Genomic DNA, 20001 nt, shown 5'->3' with positions numbered 1-20001 from the left:
CACAGCATGCACTTTGATCATTGGCAGCTCATCAAGTCATCATGCAATCAATCACCAATCAATGATCACAATGATGATCAACCTTTGCTGTGTAAAACAACAAAGCAGGTTTTATTTTCCAAATGTCCAGATACATCGAAGAAGAGAATATCGAATCAAGTTTAACTTGCTGTTCATGAATATATTTCGAATTATTTCCCCCCTCTGTTATGAAGTGCAGTTTGCATCATGGGTCTGTAAAAGGAGCCACGCGGCGCGGGGATCCTCTTTCAATCCTCGAGTAGTCACTATAGTCACTATGACTTGACACATTCCTCCGGTCTACTGTTATTGAATTATGAATGAAGCTCTGCAAATGTTCAATGGCAATGAAAGTATGCGCAATGCCACGCCCTCGTGTAGGCTAGTGTAGACCTGCAGGCATGTTAATGTTATCATCCTATATTACTCCTTTATAATTACATTATTAATCGAATTGAAAACTCATATTCAAAGTGAAAACGATTATTTGCTAGACAAGACAACACAAGTATTACATTGGAATTAGTCCCAAATCTGAGGTTAACATTTTCGTTTTCCTAGACAATCTCATATATCTCATATTGAATGCAACATTCTCATCTCCAACCATGGAAACAAGACCACAGCCTTATGAAATTCAAATCAGTGTATAAAAATAGCCTCTTTTTTCCTGATCAAACAAAAACCTCCAGTAGGCGATCAGAGGCCATGCAGTACACTGGATGCTTTATGTTTGAGATAAAAAGGTTTTCTCCTTTCCCAGAATGATAATTCAATACAAATTAATAATAATAAACTAGGGTTTAAGTGGTTGAACTACTTTTTCCCATGTAGGTGTATAGCTTAGCTTGCTCCATTTTCTGGAATATGCACAAATGTTATTTCCTAATGAGCAAAATATATTACAAGTCATGTTTGCTTTGTTCTTTGACCATGTCTGTCATGGCATAGCCTACTGTCATGTCTTTACACAGGCAGTGCATGTCAAATATCAAAACAAATGACTGTGTGTGTGTGTGTGTGTGTGTGTGTGTGTGTGTGTGTGTGTGTGTGTGTGTGTAATGGGCTGGTTCAACAGCATGCTCAGGTGTGACACTGGTGACCTTAGGACCCCACTGGTTTGGGCTGGACAACTACCGGTATGTGTGAAGTATATGAATACAGAGAATCAGCTCAGAGAGAGGATATACTTTCAACGGTTTAAACTCATTAAAACCGGGAAAGCATCTAAAGCTAAAGCAGCGCCCCCACAATAAGACTTGAGGCAGACAGGAAAAGTTGTATAAAAAAAAACTACGTTTTTATTATAGAAAGGCAATCAGTAAACTTTAATATTTGGCTCAACTGAATGAATTGTAAGTGGACCAGTAATTACATTGCTGATAAAACAAGTGTGCTCCAAAGTACAGTAGACCTTAAACCTAGCAACTTATCACAAACATTACATGCTATAACAAATACATGTTTGTTAACAGAGTTAACATTTGTTAACTCACAAAAACCCCCACAAAAAAGTTAAAACAAGGGCATTAATTTACGGAAAAGGTTACAAAGTTGAAATATGGAGTAAGTATTGCTTTTCAGTGTCTTGATCCTTGTTGGGATTAAACTTTGACAATGGCCTTGCCAATGTTTTCTCCCACTAGTAATCCCATGAAAGCATCTGGCATGTTCTCAAATCCTTTTGTAATGTGCTCTCTGTACGTCACTTTACCCTGGAGGATGAAACATGCATAACCAAATCACACATCACAGATATTTATCAAATTGCTTGACTGTGGTCGTTATAAATCTCCATCGTGTTTTGCCAACGCTGACTCAATTGAGGTAAATTCAGTATCGTTTGAGAAAATGTTTATGTCCGATATTATGCCCAAAGCACATATGGAAGCTTCCGTTAATGCTAATTATTGTATTTTAGGTTGCCCAATAGTCAAACAACTAGAAGGCCAAAATGTCTCAAGCTTAAAACCAGAAAAGGGTAGAAAAAGCGTACATATTACACGAGAGTACGTTTCATAACTAACCTCCTTCACCCAGGCCATCAGCCTTCTGAGGGACTCTGGGTTTTTGTGTTCCCACCGACTCTGCATGAAGCCCTCCATCTTTAGCTGCTTGAAGATCATGGTGAGGTGAGGGTACGGCCCTGAGGGGTACAAAATAATGGGTGGTTGGAACTTAACTTGAACAGTTTTTTTCCCAGTTCCCTCAGTCCTGTTAAATGTTTTTAACCTTTATTTTAAATGTATTGTACATTGTACTGCTGCTGTATCTTTATACTATTGCTTTTCCTACTGCCTTTTGTGGAATGTAGTATTCAATGTACACTTACGCGCCCATGTCTCTTGTGCACGAGCCCATGCACGGATGCACACAAGCAAGCAAGCAAGAAAATAATAATGTAACTGATTCACGCACTCATACAGACACACACGCTCACTTATAATACTTTTTCAGATACATCTCACATTTTAACAAGGGGCCGCAATGGAAATAAACTTCTACAAGCTCAGACGGTCACCTCATGATGTGTTGTGAGCTTGTAATCTTTTATTCTTGAAAATGTTTCAAACATTGTTGAAAGATTTCTCCTATAATGAAAACCAAAATATAATAGGGAAGCCAGGTGTAAAGTGTTTAATCATCTTAGTCTCTGAGAAATGAGTATGACCTACCAATGTTTTCAATATGGGACAGCGGCTCCCTCTAGCTTCAAACTCAAGTATAACACCATATCGTGCAAATATTCCCTTTCCACGGAACATGGAGGATTTCTAAGCCATAGAATTTGTCTTTCAACGATGAGTGAATACACACCACGCATGGTTGCATGTTCAGCAAATGCAGGGAAACACAAACCTGTTTGTGGCGTGGTGTCATTGTACAAGGAAATGCCTCCACACACGGCTATCCTGCCAAAGTTTTTCATCTGTGGCAAGGCAACACTGGAGAAAGGCCCTCCTACCTGCCGCCAAGGAAAAGAGTATCAGTTGGAATGCCCTTTATGTTTCCCTAAAATAAGATCCATAACAAGGATGGATAGGATCAAGATCAAGAACGAGTACCTCTGTTGTACTTTCACAATTAGATCTGATAATCTGATATCATCATAATGATGTGTGACTGAGTGGCATAATTTACTCCCCTGTTTTATTACTGTTCGTTGTGTGAAGACTGAAGAGATAAGAAATGTGGGTGGATGATTTCCATGAAACCATGTGGTTTCAAGAGAATAACCGTCCGATACACAGCTCAGCATATTTCCTGTCAGTAGGCTGGGGTGCAAAACCAAAACTCAATTGTACTACACCATGCCATACATATTAGGGATATATGACACTACCGAACTCATAGCTAGTGGAAAACACATGCTAATATAATTTAATTAGCTTCAATGAGCTTCAATTAATTTTATAAGATTTAAGATACATTCATATTTAGAAGGCGTTTTAGAATCAGCCTCAGTCCAAAATGGCAGTAAAGCCTAAAATAGGAAAAACATCCCAATAACCCTATAAAAGACACACTGGTTGTTTATCAAACAAATACATCCCAATATGCCGAAAGGCACTGGAGGAGGTGCGTCAGGCAGCAATACCCAGCAGGAATACCATCACCTGTATCTGATATATGGTAATGACGGTTAAGGCACGTGTAAGTGTAAATCGATGACGAATACTTGCATTCTCAAAGTAGCAGTCATATCCATCTGGGGAGGCGTCTTTCAGGGCCTGCTCCAGTGACGTCACACGTTTGTAGTTGAAGGCTTCATCGAAGCCCAGGTCTTTGAGGAAGGCCACCTTGGTCTCGGAGCCTGCGCAGCCCACCACCTTGCAGCCCTTAAGCTTGGCGATCTGGCCAACCACAGAGCCCACTGCCCCAGCTGCTGCATTCACCAGGAGGGTCTCCCCAGCCTTCAGCCCCAAGACCTCCTCTATGCCATACAGAGCAGTTAGACTGAAAGAAAGAAAGACGTTACATTTTATCATATGGAAATACAAAAACTAAAATAATGTAGTTAGCAAGTCAGTTAGCCATCTGTTTCCTTTTTTAAGTCTAGCCTTCAAAGCATGCTTCTGCAGAGCCAAGAGGGTGTGTTCATACAGGCCTTTCTTTTAAGGCCACGAAAACATGATAACTAATTTGCTTTGGAAAACATCTGGACTAATTTACCGTTTCAACGGTTTCTTCATACTGGTATACACAAAACAACAGCTGCTAGTGACTTCCAGATGATTTGTTCAAATAAAGCCTAGTAAGAATTCAAGATGTTTTTGTTTCCTTCCTACCAACGCTTCTCTTAACCTTTATTGATACTGTAATTGCTTGTTGAAGACTAAAATCAAAACTAAACATAAGCCCTGCACTGTGTACATCATAGATTGTCGCACAAACATATTGGAAATAGCTGATCCACAGGCTCATAACATGTCTAAATGATGGTCAACTAAACGAAATTTCAGACAATTCTATTAAAAGTGTTTTTTATAATTGATTAAATACATTTGTTTGATAAAGTGTTGCACCTCTATTGTGGGGGAAATGCTAAACTCTCCCAACGCTCAGCAACTGCCAGCTACTGCAAGCTTCACTGTCCTTGATCTTACCCTGGCATACCCACAGTGCCCAGGGCCAGGGACATGGGGATGTCTTGAGGCCAGTCGTGCATGATGGGAGTCAGGTCTGTCCCATTGGAGACTGTATGGGTCCTCCAGCCACACCGGCCAACAACATGACTGCCCACTGGAAACGTTGGGTTCTTACTCTGGACGACCCTGGATGAAATGGAAGGAAGAACAATAACAATTAGACAGACGTTCTCTTCTTTGTTCTGCCACCACACAAAGTACCAGACCGCCCCCGCAAAGTCAACATTACTGTGTGAAGAATGAACGAAACACAGCGAACGATCCCTTGATTCCATCATGGTGCATCGTGGTGAGAGACAAAAAAAACAACAACTGAAAATCACAGTCTAATGATCAAGTCCAAATCAATGCCAGTTAGATTGGTGGTTTACGTTTAGAATGTTATGGGACAATTATGACATCTTTGAGAGAGGCCTGTGGAAAAGTATTATCAAGCGGTAATTTGTTCTATGACTGCAGTCGTGCAAGTCATCTCACTGAAAACACTCAGAACACCCAGCCAAGAAGTCTGTCATTGCTTTTACTCAGGATTACTAAGCAAGCATCAAAGGCCTTGGAAATTAACAGCAGGTGCAGAGCATATTCTGTTCCAGTAAATGTCAGGCATGCATGTCACACAGGGTAAACAAAACCTTTTCTGTGTGTGTGTGTGTGTGTGTGTGTATCTTACTTTGCCACTTGAGTTCCAATCATGACATCTCCTTCATTCATGCGAACTCTACTTAAAGGTCTGCAGTGAAAAACAATGAAATGATCACAGAAGCTCTAAAGGTACAATAACACATTAACATTACATTTCAAGTTACTGGCAAAGTGGCAAAACAAGATAATTACAGGAATTGTTTTTAAAGACAATCGTGCTATTTGTTCTCTCTTCCAGTTGCACAACAGACAACACATACATGAAAACGTTTCTCAGCTACCTCATGTATGGATCCACAGTGAGAAAAATGGCTTCCAAAAGCACCTCTGCAACAAGAACAGATGCATTAGGATTAGGATATACTGAGGACAAATAAATCCATCAAGATACTGTGGGAATATGATGGTACTGTATATGGTCATCAGAGGTATATGCACACTTTACTTTTTTACTTTACTTTTTAATGTTTTTAAAAGGCTATGTCTCATTTGTGTGTGTCCATTGTTTTTAAATGTGAAGCACCATGAGTTGTGGAGAATGGCATTTCGCTCCCCTGTATTATGGAAGTGACAATAAAAAGTAAAACGTTGCAACACAAGTTCACCTCCATCTTTAGGCTCAGGGAGTTGCTCCAGTTTCAGTTCAAAGTCACTGTTCTTGGGGAGGCCCTCGAAGTGCTTGGTCAGGATCCACGTCTTAGCCTGGACCATGGTTCTTTGTTTTGGACAGCTGCGAGAGACGAGAGATGGAAGTTAGCTGGTTACTGACAGCACTGCTGAGGAATTCTGGATTAAACAGGATGTTGAGGCAAACTGAGTCAGAGCCAGTTTGTATGTCTAAGAACAAGACGTTTATATTAGCTCATGGGAGAAGTACGGTACATTAAACACTGAGGTTGGTGGTCAAGTTGCGAAAGGAGGGATCACACCATACAGTATTTATTGCGAACGCACTGAGCACTTACTATGAGACCTAGCAGATCATGTCTGTGCCTCAGTCAACAAGTTACCACATGTGGTCTATTTCGAAAGCATTCTTGAGTGATACAAGTCACAATGTCCACTATATAGCAGGATGAACTCACAGCTGTTTAAGCTTTAACAGATTGTTATCTTAAAGTGTCCCTAGGCCATCTTTAGTGAATTTGTATCCTAGCTGACCTCTTCACTCAGGCCGAAGTGATATGTGTACAATTATGATATATGTTGAGAGGCATAAGCTATCACCAACATGGCAGGTGTAGGACTATAGAACCTCTTGAATTATAGGAGGCTTTGTGGTTGGTTACAGACTTACAGTATGCCACATCCTGGAATGCTAGCTTTTTGATTGACTGAATACTATATTAACAGTTTGCAGATTGTATAGATTGTTAAAAGGATAACTGTTACAGTACACAAAAGGCACTGGGGGCTTGTTTCCATTGTGATCTAGCCCACATTTTAGATTCTCGTAGATTCATTTATCGATTCTGGCATTTTCAATCTACGATAAATACATCTACGAGAGTCAAAAATTTGGGCTATTGTGATCCTGATTCCTGTGTATTCAAAACGTGCAAGATATGAATACGAGGAGCTGTACATTCACATCTAAACACTGACAGACAGACAATAAAGGCAAATATTATAAGCCTGTGCTTTACCATTGCTATCAGCAGGAGAATAATTTACTGTGTTTTTTTACCAGCACCAGAACGGTACTATAACGGTACTATATCTCAGAGTCATCATCATGCTCTTGTTTTTTTACTCAACCACTTGGCCAGCACAGCAAACCTTTTACGGGCAGACCATCAATCAATGAATCAACACATAACACTATCTATCTAAAGCTATAAAAGTTAACTTGTTAAATGTACAGTATATAAGCACAACTTGCACAAGCATCACATGATTAGACTACTTACCAGTCGCCGTTCTCCATAAAGAAATGATAGATCAGATGACTGACACTGACGGCTGGACCACTGAAGAGAGAAATCACAAAGGGGGAAGCGTCAAAGCGTGGGTGCAGAGAGAATTGACCCTCTAAATGGGATTGGTTGAGGGTGCAGAGAGGAGGGACTTGAGGTACAACCTCCAAATGGGATTGGTTGAGAAAGTTTGGCTCGGGCGGAGTGTTGTGATATAGTGACGAATAAGCGATACAGCCACAGACGTACGTAATTACATGACGTTCATTTCGTTTGCAGCGCGGGCATTTCCTTTCGAAACTTCAAAACAACGACAAAAAGAGTTCGTGACATGATAATGTTAAAATAACGTCGTCACCTCTTCCCAAGTGTTTTGGTAAGATAATACAAACATACTCACTTTTTGCAGTTAACTGGAACTGCGGTCGTTATGTGACAATTCTACTTAGACGCCGTCGCCTCTCGAGTCGACGCTTTTCTTGTTTAGCTAATGTAATGTTTGCTAATGTTTGTTAGCCCATGCTAAACCAAAATATATAGTCAGTGTCACGTTACTTTCTACTGCCTCTAGGACTAGCACTGCCAGCATTATCCGTAGCTAGCCCCTCTCGGAACCCTCCATAAAGCTTTTATGAAATTTGGATGTCGTTGGTGTAAAGTCTTAAAAATGTCAGAAACTTTACTACCATTGGGTTCTGCTTGTGGGGCTAATCCGTAGCCTGACTTCAGGGAATTGTCATTTCAAGTTATTTATGTAATATGCAGCTAGCCTATTACTCCCACACATACTGTAGCACTGCACCCCCACCCCAGGTCCTTTCGGAACCCTGGTCTAAATACAAAGTTTTTTTTTATTTGGGATGTCCCAAACTCCCAAATACAAAAAGGTTGTTGGAGAGAGTGAAGTTGGAGAGAGTGAAGATGAAGAATGCAACTAAATGTCTTTAGCAGTTTTATTTGATACAACAGATGAGTCGACAATAAAATAATGATTGTTGAGAGAAAGGTCAACTAAGGCGTTTGAACACTGATGCCTGCCAGTCACAATGTGGGACAGGGTCTCAATTTGTGGGATGCATGAGAAGTCTTGAAAATGAGGGACTGTCCCACGCAAAGGGGAACATCTGAGTTTGGAAAAGACTAGACAAAGTTCCAGGAGAATGTAAAATCAATCTCACGGATACAAAGCAATATTTTGGTGGAACAGTCTCCTTCCTCAGTAAACATCCAGGTCCCACCCCCACCCCCTATCTGCCTTCTACTTGCCCAGGTTTACATTCTCGGCCAGGACACTCCAACCATCCTCTAAGTCTAAGCTTACAGTCAGTCATACAGAATACGGTAAGTGATGAAAGGGGAATAGAAAGAATCATTATACAATGAATAATCAACAGGAATACATTTTAATTTCTGTTACAGGTATTCAGAGACATTCATTCAGCCCCCCCACGCACACCCACTACACTGCAATATTTAAACAGCCCATATACACACTGACTGACACATTAAGATTGCACCCACAACGTAATGCAAACATGAAAGTACATATACGCACACACATGTAAATTAATATATAAACATAATATTCAGAAGTGGGACCCATGCACAGCACATTCAAGCACCTCAGTGTGCTATGATCACTACATCATTCTTAATTTCCTGCTCTTAATTATTGCTGCAACAATGTTGAGTAAGTGAAACCAAAGACTACTCTTTTGTGCAGGTATGAGTCGATGTAACTACACAGTAATAGAAATATTGAGTGACTTTCTGATTCCAGATGTGTTGTTTTGCTCATGTGTTTTAATTTAATAAGATGACTGATGCTGTACTACTTCCACTGCTTCTCTGTAATCTCCCTTGATCCCCACTGTACAACCGGTTTGACACAATAGCTAGCAGTCTTACAGCGCCACCATGCTGAATGGTGCCCAGTTTGTGGAGACAATTGGCCGCATCGGTTACCCTGGTGCGGCGTCTCTGAAGGACTCAGAGTTTGACTGGCTGTTCGACTGTGCCCCGGAGAACCTGCATTTCATGCGCTTCGTCTGCCGCACCATCAATCCGAGTAATGTCATCACCGTGGAGGAGGCACGTGCCTTCCAGGAGCTACAGAAGTCTGGAAAGCCCCTGCTGGATGAAGCTGCCCTGAGCAAGGTCCTTAAGAACATTGGACCTTCAGACGGAAACGGTAAAGACTTCTTGGGACATTCATCCAACTTCTTTGTGGAGGATGATGACGTGAACATAGAGGACTTGGAGGCAGAGCTTCAGGCCCTTCGCAACGAGAAGGAGTTGAAACAACATCGTTATAACAAGCTGCAGGTTTTGGCCACCACTCGCTCTGATGTTAATTTGCGTCTGGCTGCAGAGCGGGAGAGTGCCTCCTGCAAGCTAAAGGAGGCAAATGCTGCTATTGGAGCTGAGAACGCTGGCAACAATGCCTCATTACAATCCCTAGTGGACGAGGTGAAGAACATGGGTTTTCACCTCCTTGTCGAACCAGAATCGAAAGTCCAAGTAGGAGTAAATGGAGAAACCGCGGTACCGTTGAATCCATCCAGGCCCCAAGCTATCCCAGTCCTCCTTTCCCAGCTCTCCATAGAGCCCTACTTGCAACAGGAAGAGCGTAACACCAAAACCCTCACTGCTCTCACCCAGAAGCAGTTCTTTGAGGGAATCTCCGATATTGTCTCGAACTCCTCCGCAGAACACTTTCAGGTCCTGGATCTCAGCTCCTGTGGAGTAGAGGAGGAAGAGGAGGAGGAGGAGCAGCAACAGCAGAATGAAGGCCAGAGAGCTGTGGATCGGAGGAGGAAGGAGATGGCCATGCTTCAGTGGGCTCATCTTCTGACTGAACACCAGCTACTGATGGCCAAGGCCCAGGAGAACGGCATCAAGGCTGTAATAGACTGGCTGTCTGCAAAGTACTCTCTTGTCAAGGTAAAGAATTAACAGTCATGGTTTATCTGCTCTAGTGTGTACCGTATATATTTACCCCATGTAAAGGAAGTATTTGCACATCTACTTCATTCGGATGCAGGTGCGTTGGACAGTGAAAACTGAAGAAAACTATTTTCATGAACAAAAAAATCTCTCACACTGCTCTTGCTCAGCAGTTAACAATTTAAATAAAAGCAGAGGCTGCTAAACAAGAGCAGTGTGCAGGATTCTTTGTTCGCGATGTTTCCCCCCCATGTTTGCTACCGTATATTACCATACCGATTTGGCATTGTAAAATGGTTATACACATTTAATATTTATTCAACTACAATATAAGCTAGTTTATTCAGAGATTGTTTTTTAATTTATTTTAAAAGGCCATTATTTTGAGTTCAGATTTTCCTACTCACTCCTTCCTTCCACTTTGTGTTTTCAATCTATCAGAGTGACTCCACTGCCTCGTCTCTGCAAGTGCGCGAGGCGGCTTCCAGGAGGGAGCTTCAGGCCGTGGAGGCAGAGATAGACGCCCTGTTTCATGGCCCAGTGCCTGCCGCTCTGAGGGAGGCTGCCAGGCTTGTCAACGTGCCGGTGGTGAGGGGAGATCTGGCTCTGCAGCTGGCCAGGCAGGACTACTACACCTCCAGGCAGGACCAGGTTAGTTAACTAGCCATGCCGCCGCGACTCTTGATGCTTTTAGTTAGCCATCTAATTTAACATTTGTGGAGTTGGTCACCTGACCAAAAGCGGTTAACAAAACTGGTCGACATGTTCTGTTGCCCCAACACGGGCAGAAACAAGGCCTTTTAACCAGGCTACTTACACACACTACAACTCGCTTACAATTCGCAAACCTGGCAACACTGTTCCGTGTTCTCGTAGGCCCTCCAGGCCCGCCCCCACAGCTACTTTTCAGTCTCACAATCGGCCATCTTGCTTTTTACTTCGATGCGCGAGTGGACATTTAATGCAAATACATTAATTATAGCTCCAGCAAGCAAACACAAACACCTCAACTCCATCTCATTGTGAATAAGAATTCCGAGGGGAAAAATAATTTTTGGAACGCCACTTTCACCCAGTATGAAGCTAAATGTGGAAGCCGTGTGTGTCACACCAACACTGGTGACCCAGAGAATCCTGTGCCGATTCTCAGGCATCTGGCCTGAGGCACTGCCTGCGAGTTGGCTCTGCGTGCGCTTTTTCCAACTCTCACTGATTTATCCAGCTCACACGTCAATCACAGTCAGCAGCTCTCAGCCTGCACACACACGCACGTCTGTCTTGCGCACACACACACACATACACACACACACACACACACACAGAGAGACACAGAATAGGCATGCAGGCTAAGGCGAGTGGCAATTTAATGCAAATAAATTATTTATAGGTCCAGCAAGCAAATCATGATGGTCTGTAGGTCACAATCACATTCCGATTTGAGGGGTTGTGTTTTGTATGACATTTTGGCCAGTAGTTTTATATCTATCTCAGCTTTTGCCTGATAGCACACATGCTAACAGTGCTGACCACAACGTTAGCAGCATTTGATGACAGCTTGCCATAGCAACGTACAGTGTGCGCAGACCTAACGTGAGCTTCTGGGACAGAAACTTGCGTTTTCATGACAGCAGCAGCTGCTGCACCCTGTGATAGATACTGTGCTAAAGATGCTAAAGCAACACAAAACAACATCCACACGCAAAACAAACCAGGGACCAGGGTTGCCACATATCGTGGATGTGAGAGTGAAACAAGCAACCAGGTCTATAAAAATGTTAATAGGCCAGTTCAAAGTAGGTAAATCAGAAATGGTCCGGAAATTAGTCTTAAAATAATCAATTATAGTGTTGACTGTCACACTTTGTTGTCTAATGTTGTTTCAGAGCAGTGGAACTCAAACATTTCCATGTCAAGGACTACCAATAGATAAACAAGTCCAAAGTAGCTTATAATGATCAGACTTGGCAACACTGTCTCTAGGTTGAACGTTCGACTTTACAAGCTCACACATATGAAATATGTTTTTTTGAATCTTCAAACTGAGACATATTTGATGATAATACTGTTAGCACAGTCATCATACTCCAAGAGCATACAAATGGAACCAAATGGACCCTGATTTTCCCAGAGAGCAAATGGTATCAAATGGGGGTCTGTGGCCTAATGCATTTCAAACTGGGGCTTCTTGCTATTATATTCTCTGCATATCTTATCAACTTGGGGTGAATATTTCACCACAATACTTTACTGAATATTTCACAAGAATATAACACAAGAGTCAAATGTACGGTCAAATGTAATCACAATATAGGCTACAGATGTACATATTTATGACACAGTAAAATGTCGAAAATTAGTGCTATCCCCCCCCCCACACACACACACACACACGACAGGCAAGGCTGTTGTTTGCATCGTTAGCAGGCAGCAGCTACCTTGCCACTGCTCTCTGTGACTGTAGTTGTTTCACCATGTTTGCGTATTTATGAGAAATAAAAAACACTTTCTGTTATTGCAACGACACTGGGATGAGCCCGGCGAAGCCGGGCGAAATTCTAGTATAATACATGACAGAAGGGGGGGGGGTTCTTACCCTCCTGTTTACGATTATTGTCTATCTATGCTACTGTTATCCATCCATGCCATTCTCTGTTCGTCAATCTTTCTACCCAGGTGCGTGACTACCTTCTCCGTCAGAAGTCCTCCTTCGACCTGCTACTCCTGGCCCTGGCGATGGAGCTAAGGAATTGGAAGACGCTGCTGGAGTCTCTGGAAACTACGCGCTGCAGGCTGGTGAAGGCAGGCGAGGAGGCAGCCCACAGGATGGAGGCCATGGCCCACCCTGACCTGGCCATCAACCCCAAACAAAGTCCCGTTATCAGCTCCAAGGACACAGCCTTCAGCAGGTATGGAGAGCACGGCAGCGCTGTGACTTTGTGTTATATAGCCCTCTGAAGTGCATGGTTGAGTTATTGCCAATTTAGGTATTTAGCAGGCGCTCTCATCCAGAGCGACATAAAAGTGTGAGGTCAGAATAAGCAGAGTAAACATAAAATCCAGTCAACATGCAACAAGGTGAATGGTCACATAGTAATAAGGTGAATAGTCAAATAAGCAGAGAGAATAGGTGTGTAGTACCTCAAAGAAACTAGTATGACTATGACAACCTAGCATCTATTCAAACAACCATCTAAATAACCTCCCTGACATCTGTGGCCATGAAAAACAAATCTAAGTAACAAAAAGATGAGAGCAAGTGACATACAGTATGTATGGACTACAAGGCGGAGTATTCCATAGTTTGAGAGTCGGAACGGAGAATAGTCTAGGAAGTGTGAATCGTTGACCAATGTGTTTACTGATCTCAGTGAGTGTGAAGCGTTCTAGGGTTTGATCATGTCTTCATGAAGGTATGTGGGTGCCATGTCTGTGCTCGGACACAGGCACAGACATGCATACAGACATTGCTACGTAATGGAGGGGTGAGGCACCGCTCAGAAATGTATTATTATATAAATTGTGGATCATGGTAAATTCAGGGGTTGAACGTTGGGGTACCATTGAAAACCTATATTAACATTTCAAATTTGAATTATGTTTGAAGTACAGCATGTGACATGTCAAACTAGGGGTTATTCATGATTCTCAACCCATTCCAAGCATTAGTTTTGCATGAAAAAACACTCCTTGGGATAAATTCGGCCATAGCCACTTGATTGAAATTCTTTAATAACCCCCTTGAGATGACTCATCTCGTTTTCAAGGGGGTCCAGACAGAGTCCTGCACCAAAAATAACCAGTCAGAGTCTACAAGCTCACACTGTGTTCTAGGTGCAGCGCCTTATGAGCTTGAAGATTGGTATTTTACGGTGAAGCATGAATTAGGCAATACTGTTTGGGTTTTGACTGCAGTAACTGCTTTCCTGCAGGGATTCTTTGAATACTGTAATTTGTTTATTTAACATGGCATAACTAAGTACTAGGTCGGAGTTGTCTGTATCAGCCAGAGTTGTTGAAGCAAATGTATGTTCAACAGCAAACAATGTTATGCACACCTTTGGTTGTTAGAATGCCATATCTGAATACTACTGTATGCTGCACCATGATTACATGGTTATATTCCAATATATCTTCTGAAACTAGGCCTAATTATAGCAATCTTGCCTTAAAACTTCATTATTATAAATTGTATTTGTAGTAATCGAATAAAATTAACAAAAATATAATACAAAATAAAAGTATTACACCCTTATTCTCTTATGAATTATTATTCATAAATTCTAGTCAAGAAAATGCTCATTTGGGCTCTAACGGGCTGCTTTGACTCTTGTAACATCCGTTGATACTTCTTCTCCCTCAGGCTGCTCCAGCTCCTAGAAGCGTACAACTGCAACTCGGGTGCTGCTGGTCAAGCGGACCCCTTCCACACCTACGAGGCCTTGGACCAGGCTGCCCGCAACCTGACCACCGACCTCCAGTCAACCCGCGAGGCACTAGCGGGGGCATTGCGCCAGCTGAGCTTCACGGGCGCCCACCTCTCCAGCGACTTCAAGACGCTGCACAGTGCCACGCACACAGAGCTCCAGGAGCTGGTCCTCGGGCCGCAGGTATGTCCCACCACGGCCCTAACAGACCAGGAGCTCTGCCCCAATGCACAGGTACTGTACAGACCTCTTTTACAACTTGCCGCCGTATGCAGTATAGAATGTGAGTTTTAAGTTTATTTAAGCCACTGTTGGTGTGGGAAGCTGGTAGCACGGTTGTGTTCTTCTTTGTATTGCACAATTTGTTAAGTCTGGGCTGTCGTATCAAATGGGCTATATACCAGTAAATAAACATCACGTGACTTTTACAGTGTTCTCATGACAACCGTTAAATAAGAAAACACTCTGGTTTGATATAATACATATAGTGCATGATACGGTAACCTTGTCTCAAGCAGTTGTTTTTTAAATGTAAGAAATTCCATCAATACAATTCCTTGTGGTATTTTTAATTGTATATTTCATGATGAAAGAGCTCTAATTTCAGGTTAACTGAAGATGTGAACTGAGATGTCCCTAACATTAATATTTTCTCCCACCAGATTTCAGTTCAGTTTGGAGTGAATATAAATCCAGAAATGCTGTACTCTGTAATGCTGCACTTTCTTTTCGCCTTTCTTTCGAAATGTGGTGTTGTGATTTTGACCTTTTTGAATGAAATGGCAGAGTTGGCAATTGTGGTTTATATTGTACTCTAGATTAGTAATATAGTGATTCTCAAAGGTTTTCATTTCAAGAATCCTATTTTTACAACTTATGCATTGCATATCGTACCCATTTGAAACATTTAAATGTATTTCTGCGCTGCCAATCGACACTGCAATCCTCTGTGTTAATTAATTTGTGAGAATGTACGAATAGACCATTACGGGTCAATTTGCTTCCATTTGTGCACTCTGTGTTCATTAGATTCCTGGTGGTCAGTGCTCTAACATGTTTGTACCGTGATCCGTATACAAAATAGTCTAGTCTGAACATTAGTTTAACATTAATTTGTTCCAAGCTAACTTAGACAATCTTTCCTCTTGTGTCCTCGCCGTGTCTCTCCTCCCTAGGAGTTGTCCGTGAAGGTGGTGGAGGTTGAGTCCCAACTAAAGAACCTGCACCATATGATGCAGAGCGTCACTGACGATGTCAAGGCCAAGCGCTCTCAGCTGGAGCGCAGCGTCCTCAGGAGAGAGAGGGATCTGTACGTGTACTTCCACCTGGACCCCCTGCTGCTACAGAGAGTGGTCGAAGACCAGGAGGGCAAAACGGCCGACAAGGCAGGGTGGCACTGACAAAATGCTATCCAAAGAGCACTCGCAAAAAAAGCACAAACCTGAAATGTATCGATTTGGTGAACAACCCAACCCTGCATTTGGGGTTCAAGACCTTGAGCCTCTTGTGGAACAACTCAAAACGTGGCTTAAGTCTCACGGATCTCAACCGATGCCTTTTTAAACCTGGCCAACAAGGAAACCTGGGAAGACTTTTGAGTTGAAAGACTATCCGAGAAGTGATGTCTATATAATGGCATCTGCTGCCACACATAAAATGTTGTATTGTTTGGTTTTGCCATTAGCAGGTTGTTTATTTCAAACGAAATGTTTCACAAATGATGAAAGGAATATCGGGAGTGGTTTTAATCTGTTTTAACGTTCTTCTGAAATTTGTTTCCGTTCGTATGTCCGTTTTCCATGTTTTATGTAAATGTAATAAAATGTACCGGTAATGCTTTGTTTATTCCCCCCCTTGTTCATTTTTGGCTTTTCAGCGTTTTCTATTTTCAGGTTATAAAATAGTTTTTGTACCGGAAAATATTTACAGATAATTATCTGAATTTAATATTAACGCTCTGAATTTTAGAGCTCAATTTTTCACACAGAGTTTAACCGGAATTTGCTGAGTGCAGAAGTAACACTGGTCTCTCCTCTGTCTTGTCTAGGACTAGAGGTAGCTTGTCAGGCAGAGTAGGGGTGTATAAAGAAAGGAGGTGGAGGTGGAGATGGATGGCTCTGGCAGTAGCTTGTACTCTGGTCCTTTGTCCCAGTGGGCCCAGAACATCCTGGCCGCCCTCAGAGCTCAGAGTCCGCAGCACCCCAACAGAACCCGCCACAGGAACAGTGAGTCCAGGATACAGAGACAAGGACATACCATGTTGCAGTGCAGGTTTATGAGTGGTTGAAGGAATGTTTAAATGCTTAAAAGTTTCTTATTTCTTAAACATTTATAACTGCCTAGAAATGCATCGACAATTTCAACATGAACACACCAACTGGCAACTGATATCTCAGTCAAGCATATGACCACGATTGTTCATGTTTACTCCTATGTGGTAGTGGAGAGAGTTTATGGCAGCCAGGCTGAAGGCAGCTGGACCAGAAATCAAGAAGAGGGGAGAAATGGAGCATCAGATCAGTGAGTTAACCTGACCATAATGTTTCATGTGGAAAATAACCTTTTATCTTCTCTATCTTTGTTAAAATGTTGACGTTCGTTCTGGTGGTTCATTATGGTAATCATTGGTATAGAATCTATAGATAGATGGACTGTTCAGGGGTCTCCGAATCTTTAAACATTAAATACAAATTCATTTAATGGCTTTAATTTGACCTCCAATGTTACTCTTTTACAGTATCTTGAGTCCTGTAGTGTTCTCTCCCCGAGTGGACAAAATTGATATCCCAACCTTAAAAATGCACTAAAAAGCTGGGGAGACAGGTGGACCCCGGTTAATGCACAATTTAACAAACACTTGCAATGATTCGTATAAGAATATAGAGCTATTTCTTAATTTAACATAAAAACGTGCAGCACCTAACTTAAAGGACCACTTTTCAACCTATCATCATATAATAGGTTCTCACTAATAATTATGATAAAATGGCACCATTTCTTTCTACTCAGTCTGTCTAATAGGAGGACTTCTAGTCCTGAAAAGTTGCAATGAGAAAATGGAAGCCATCGTTCTCACGATAATAAATCTAAACATTTTTGTAAAAATAAATCTGCTCAACGATGTCACTGGTGGACGGGTTTCTGAACTTCCCACAGCCCTCCTTTGAGACAGACTGAGTAAAAAAAAGAAAAAGTGCCATTTTATCATATTAGAGGTTGAAGATAGGTTGAAAAGTGGTGAAGTCGTCCTTTACCCTGCAGCATTCAACATTATTTCTCTCATATCTCTGAAAATGAAAACATAGCGTGTGTCATTTTTCACTAATGTATGATGATCTCATCATACATTATCATGATAAAAGGCACCACTCACTTCACACAAGTGTGATTTTTGAGGGGCGCTAGCCCCTCCAGGCTCCTATGTCCAGCTTTGAGGGTACACAAATGTTGAAGACCAGTGTGTAAACACAAACATTGAACACAAAAGTGAGAATGCAAATTGTAACTGGCCAGGTTGAGATGATGTATGATGATAAGAGCACCCCTCACTTCACACGGGTGTGCTTTTATTACATACTGTACAGCTGGAATTTTATTATGACCCCTAAATGTAATCATTTTACTTTCATCGTGCAGATTATGGTCGAGGACTCGGTCCCCCTTGGGCTCTTCTGAGGGGAGGGAGAGCTCCCACACTCCAGCCTGCTCCCAGTCATCCCAGGCCTCTTCCTTCTCTCAGTCCTCATGTTCCCAGGGCCGAAGCCCGTACCCCCAAGCCGGCTATCGGTTCTCCCAGGCCTACTCCCAGAGAGGGAACCATCACCGTCCCCCTGCTTACCAGCGCAGCCGAGCCCTTTCCTTCTCCCAGACAGAAGTCTCCCCAAGCCGAGACTTGTCATGTGAGCCAGTCTCCTTCGACTCCGGAGGCAGACACACTTTGTCCCTACAGACTCCCCAGACTCTTGCTAAGCACCGTGACCGTGCCCGGAGAGAGTGAGTAGCTTTAGGAGTAGAAACATGCACGCGCCGTGCATGCACATCTGTATTTCACATGGATGAAGTGTGAGTCCTTTTATAAGCATATGAATTAATTCACGGAGCCACGTGTTGCCCCTGACATAGCCTACCCCTTGTTAAATGTGGTCAAATGCAACTGCAATTCCTACTGCCTGTATTCAGAGACGACGAGGGAGGTTAGGAAGAACTTCTGAGTTTATTTTAATTTCGTACTTCTTTTCACGTTCACTTTCTCTCTCAGGTCATCTGGAGGAACCGAGCCATGTTTCATCCTCAGCCTTGCCCCTGAGGACGGGAATTCGGATGACACATTCTTCCCCAGAATAGAGCACCTTGGGACCCAAACGGACAAGTTTGCCGTGGCCTGTGATGCTGCCACCACCAGTTTAAAACACATTCAAAGGCCTGAAATCAGAACAAAGGCACGTCAGGAGAACTGGTCTGGTCAAGCAATGCTAGGTGCAGGAGATTCGCACCCCGAACGCGAAGAAGATATAGCACCAGAAAATCAGTCTAATCCCACTGAAGTGCACTGCCCTAGTGCAGGAGATGGAGGCGTGTGCCTTGTCCCTGGGTCTAAACCCGCCATGTTTGAAGATCTGCTTCTACCCCACAGTGGTCATTTAGGTCACATTACAAGAGAGTTGATGGACTGTGGTGGACAGATAATGCCAGGACAAGGTAGAAGGGAAGAGTACGGCCACACAGTAGTTCTAGAGAACGCGGTCGGAGCGAAAAAAGCTCAAATAACGGAGAGCGTGCGCGGTCGACGGAATAGAGCTACGTCGGCAGAGGTAGGTCGTGAGGTGGTAGATGCAGACCTCCTTTTAGTCTATCGAATGGATGAAGACGTCACAGGAAACATTGGTGAGGCAGACAGAGATGGGTTCACCATCCACGTGCACGATCAAATGGATGCAACGCTTGGCTGTGATACTGAGGACTCTATACCTGGCTGCAGAGACGAGAGCGATTACCACGACAAGAGGCTTGCACCAGAGAGGGATGCTGTCGAGCGTGAACTTGACGAGAGTAAAGAAATCTCTGCAGGTGCTGGTCATACCCGTGGTCTAGAAAGCATCCAGGTCTGTGTCGAAAACGGGAACTATGAAGCGACAGTGCAGCAGGACAAGAAACCAAATTGGGGTCAAAGTAAAAAACGGGTTCACCGTACAGAGGAAAGGCCACTGGTACAGGAAGAGCCAAGCAAGACGAGACCGGTGTCCTCCGGTGACCTGGTTGTCGACAACCGAATGATACCCGTAACGGGGGGAACGTCGGAGGTGGAGCGTGACGGAAGAATGGAGGCAGCAACAGAGACTAGCATTCAGGAACTTATGGAAAAGGAGACGCAGAGTGTTGTCCTCCGGCCGACGGAGGGACAGG

The 20001-nt window shown here is 42.9% G+C and overlaps 2 protein-coding genes across 3 annotated transcripts; one reads left to right on the top strand and one right to left on the bottom strand.

The window, feature by feature from the left end:
* Positions 1 to 1304: 1304 nt before the first annotated feature.
* Positions 1305 to 7306, bottom strand: LOC308334959 (prostaglandin reductase 1-like). The gene is made up of 9 exons (XM_080791863.1): positions 7223 to 7306; positions 5918 to 6042; positions 5594 to 5639; positions 5341 to 5400; positions 4629 to 4796; positions 3701 to 3978; positions 2881 to 2982; positions 2049 to 2167; positions 1305 to 1736 (listed from the first exon to the last, which is right to left on the bottom strand). Exons 1-9 carry the CDS (start codon positions 7237 to 7239, stop codon positions 1626 to 1628), a joined length of 1026 nt encoding a protein of 341 aa, XP_080647989.1. The 5' UTR covers positions 7240 to 7306; the 3' UTR covers positions 1305 to 1625.
* Positions 7307 to 7496: 190 nt separating this feature from the next.
* Positions 7497 to 16448, top strand: haus3 (HAUS augmin-like complex, subunit 3). 2 transcript variants are annotated; one of them, XM_080792538.1, is made up of 7 exons: positions 7497 to 7604; positions 8499 to 8569; positions 9124 to 10171; positions 10616 to 10825; positions 12848 to 13080; positions 14535 to 14781; positions 15774 to 16448. In XM_080792538.1, the coding sequence occupies exons 3-7, from the start codon at positions 9146 to 9148 to the stop codon at positions 15996 to 15998; spliced, it is 1941 nt and encodes a 646-aa protein (XP_080648664.1). In that variant the 5' UTR covers positions 7497 to 7604; positions 8499 to 8569; positions 9124 to 9145; the 3' UTR covers positions 15999 to 16448. The 2 variants fall into 2 exon arrangements, with proteins under 2 accessions (XP_080648664.1, XP_080648663.1); XM_080792537.1 differs by having other exon boundaries at positions 14535 to 14832.
* Positions 16449 to 20001: the final 3553 nt, after the last annotated feature.

This window comes from Protomyctophum bolini (genome assembly GCF_963924005.1).
Source record: "Protomyctophum bolini genome assembly, chromosome: 20".
Lineage (NCBI taxonomy): Eukaryota > Metazoa > Chordata > Actinopteri > Myctophiformes > Myctophidae > Protomyctophum > Protomyctophum bolini.
The sequence above is the reverse complement of the archived record's forward strand: the minus strand, read 5'-3'. Positions and strand labels throughout refer to the sequence as shown.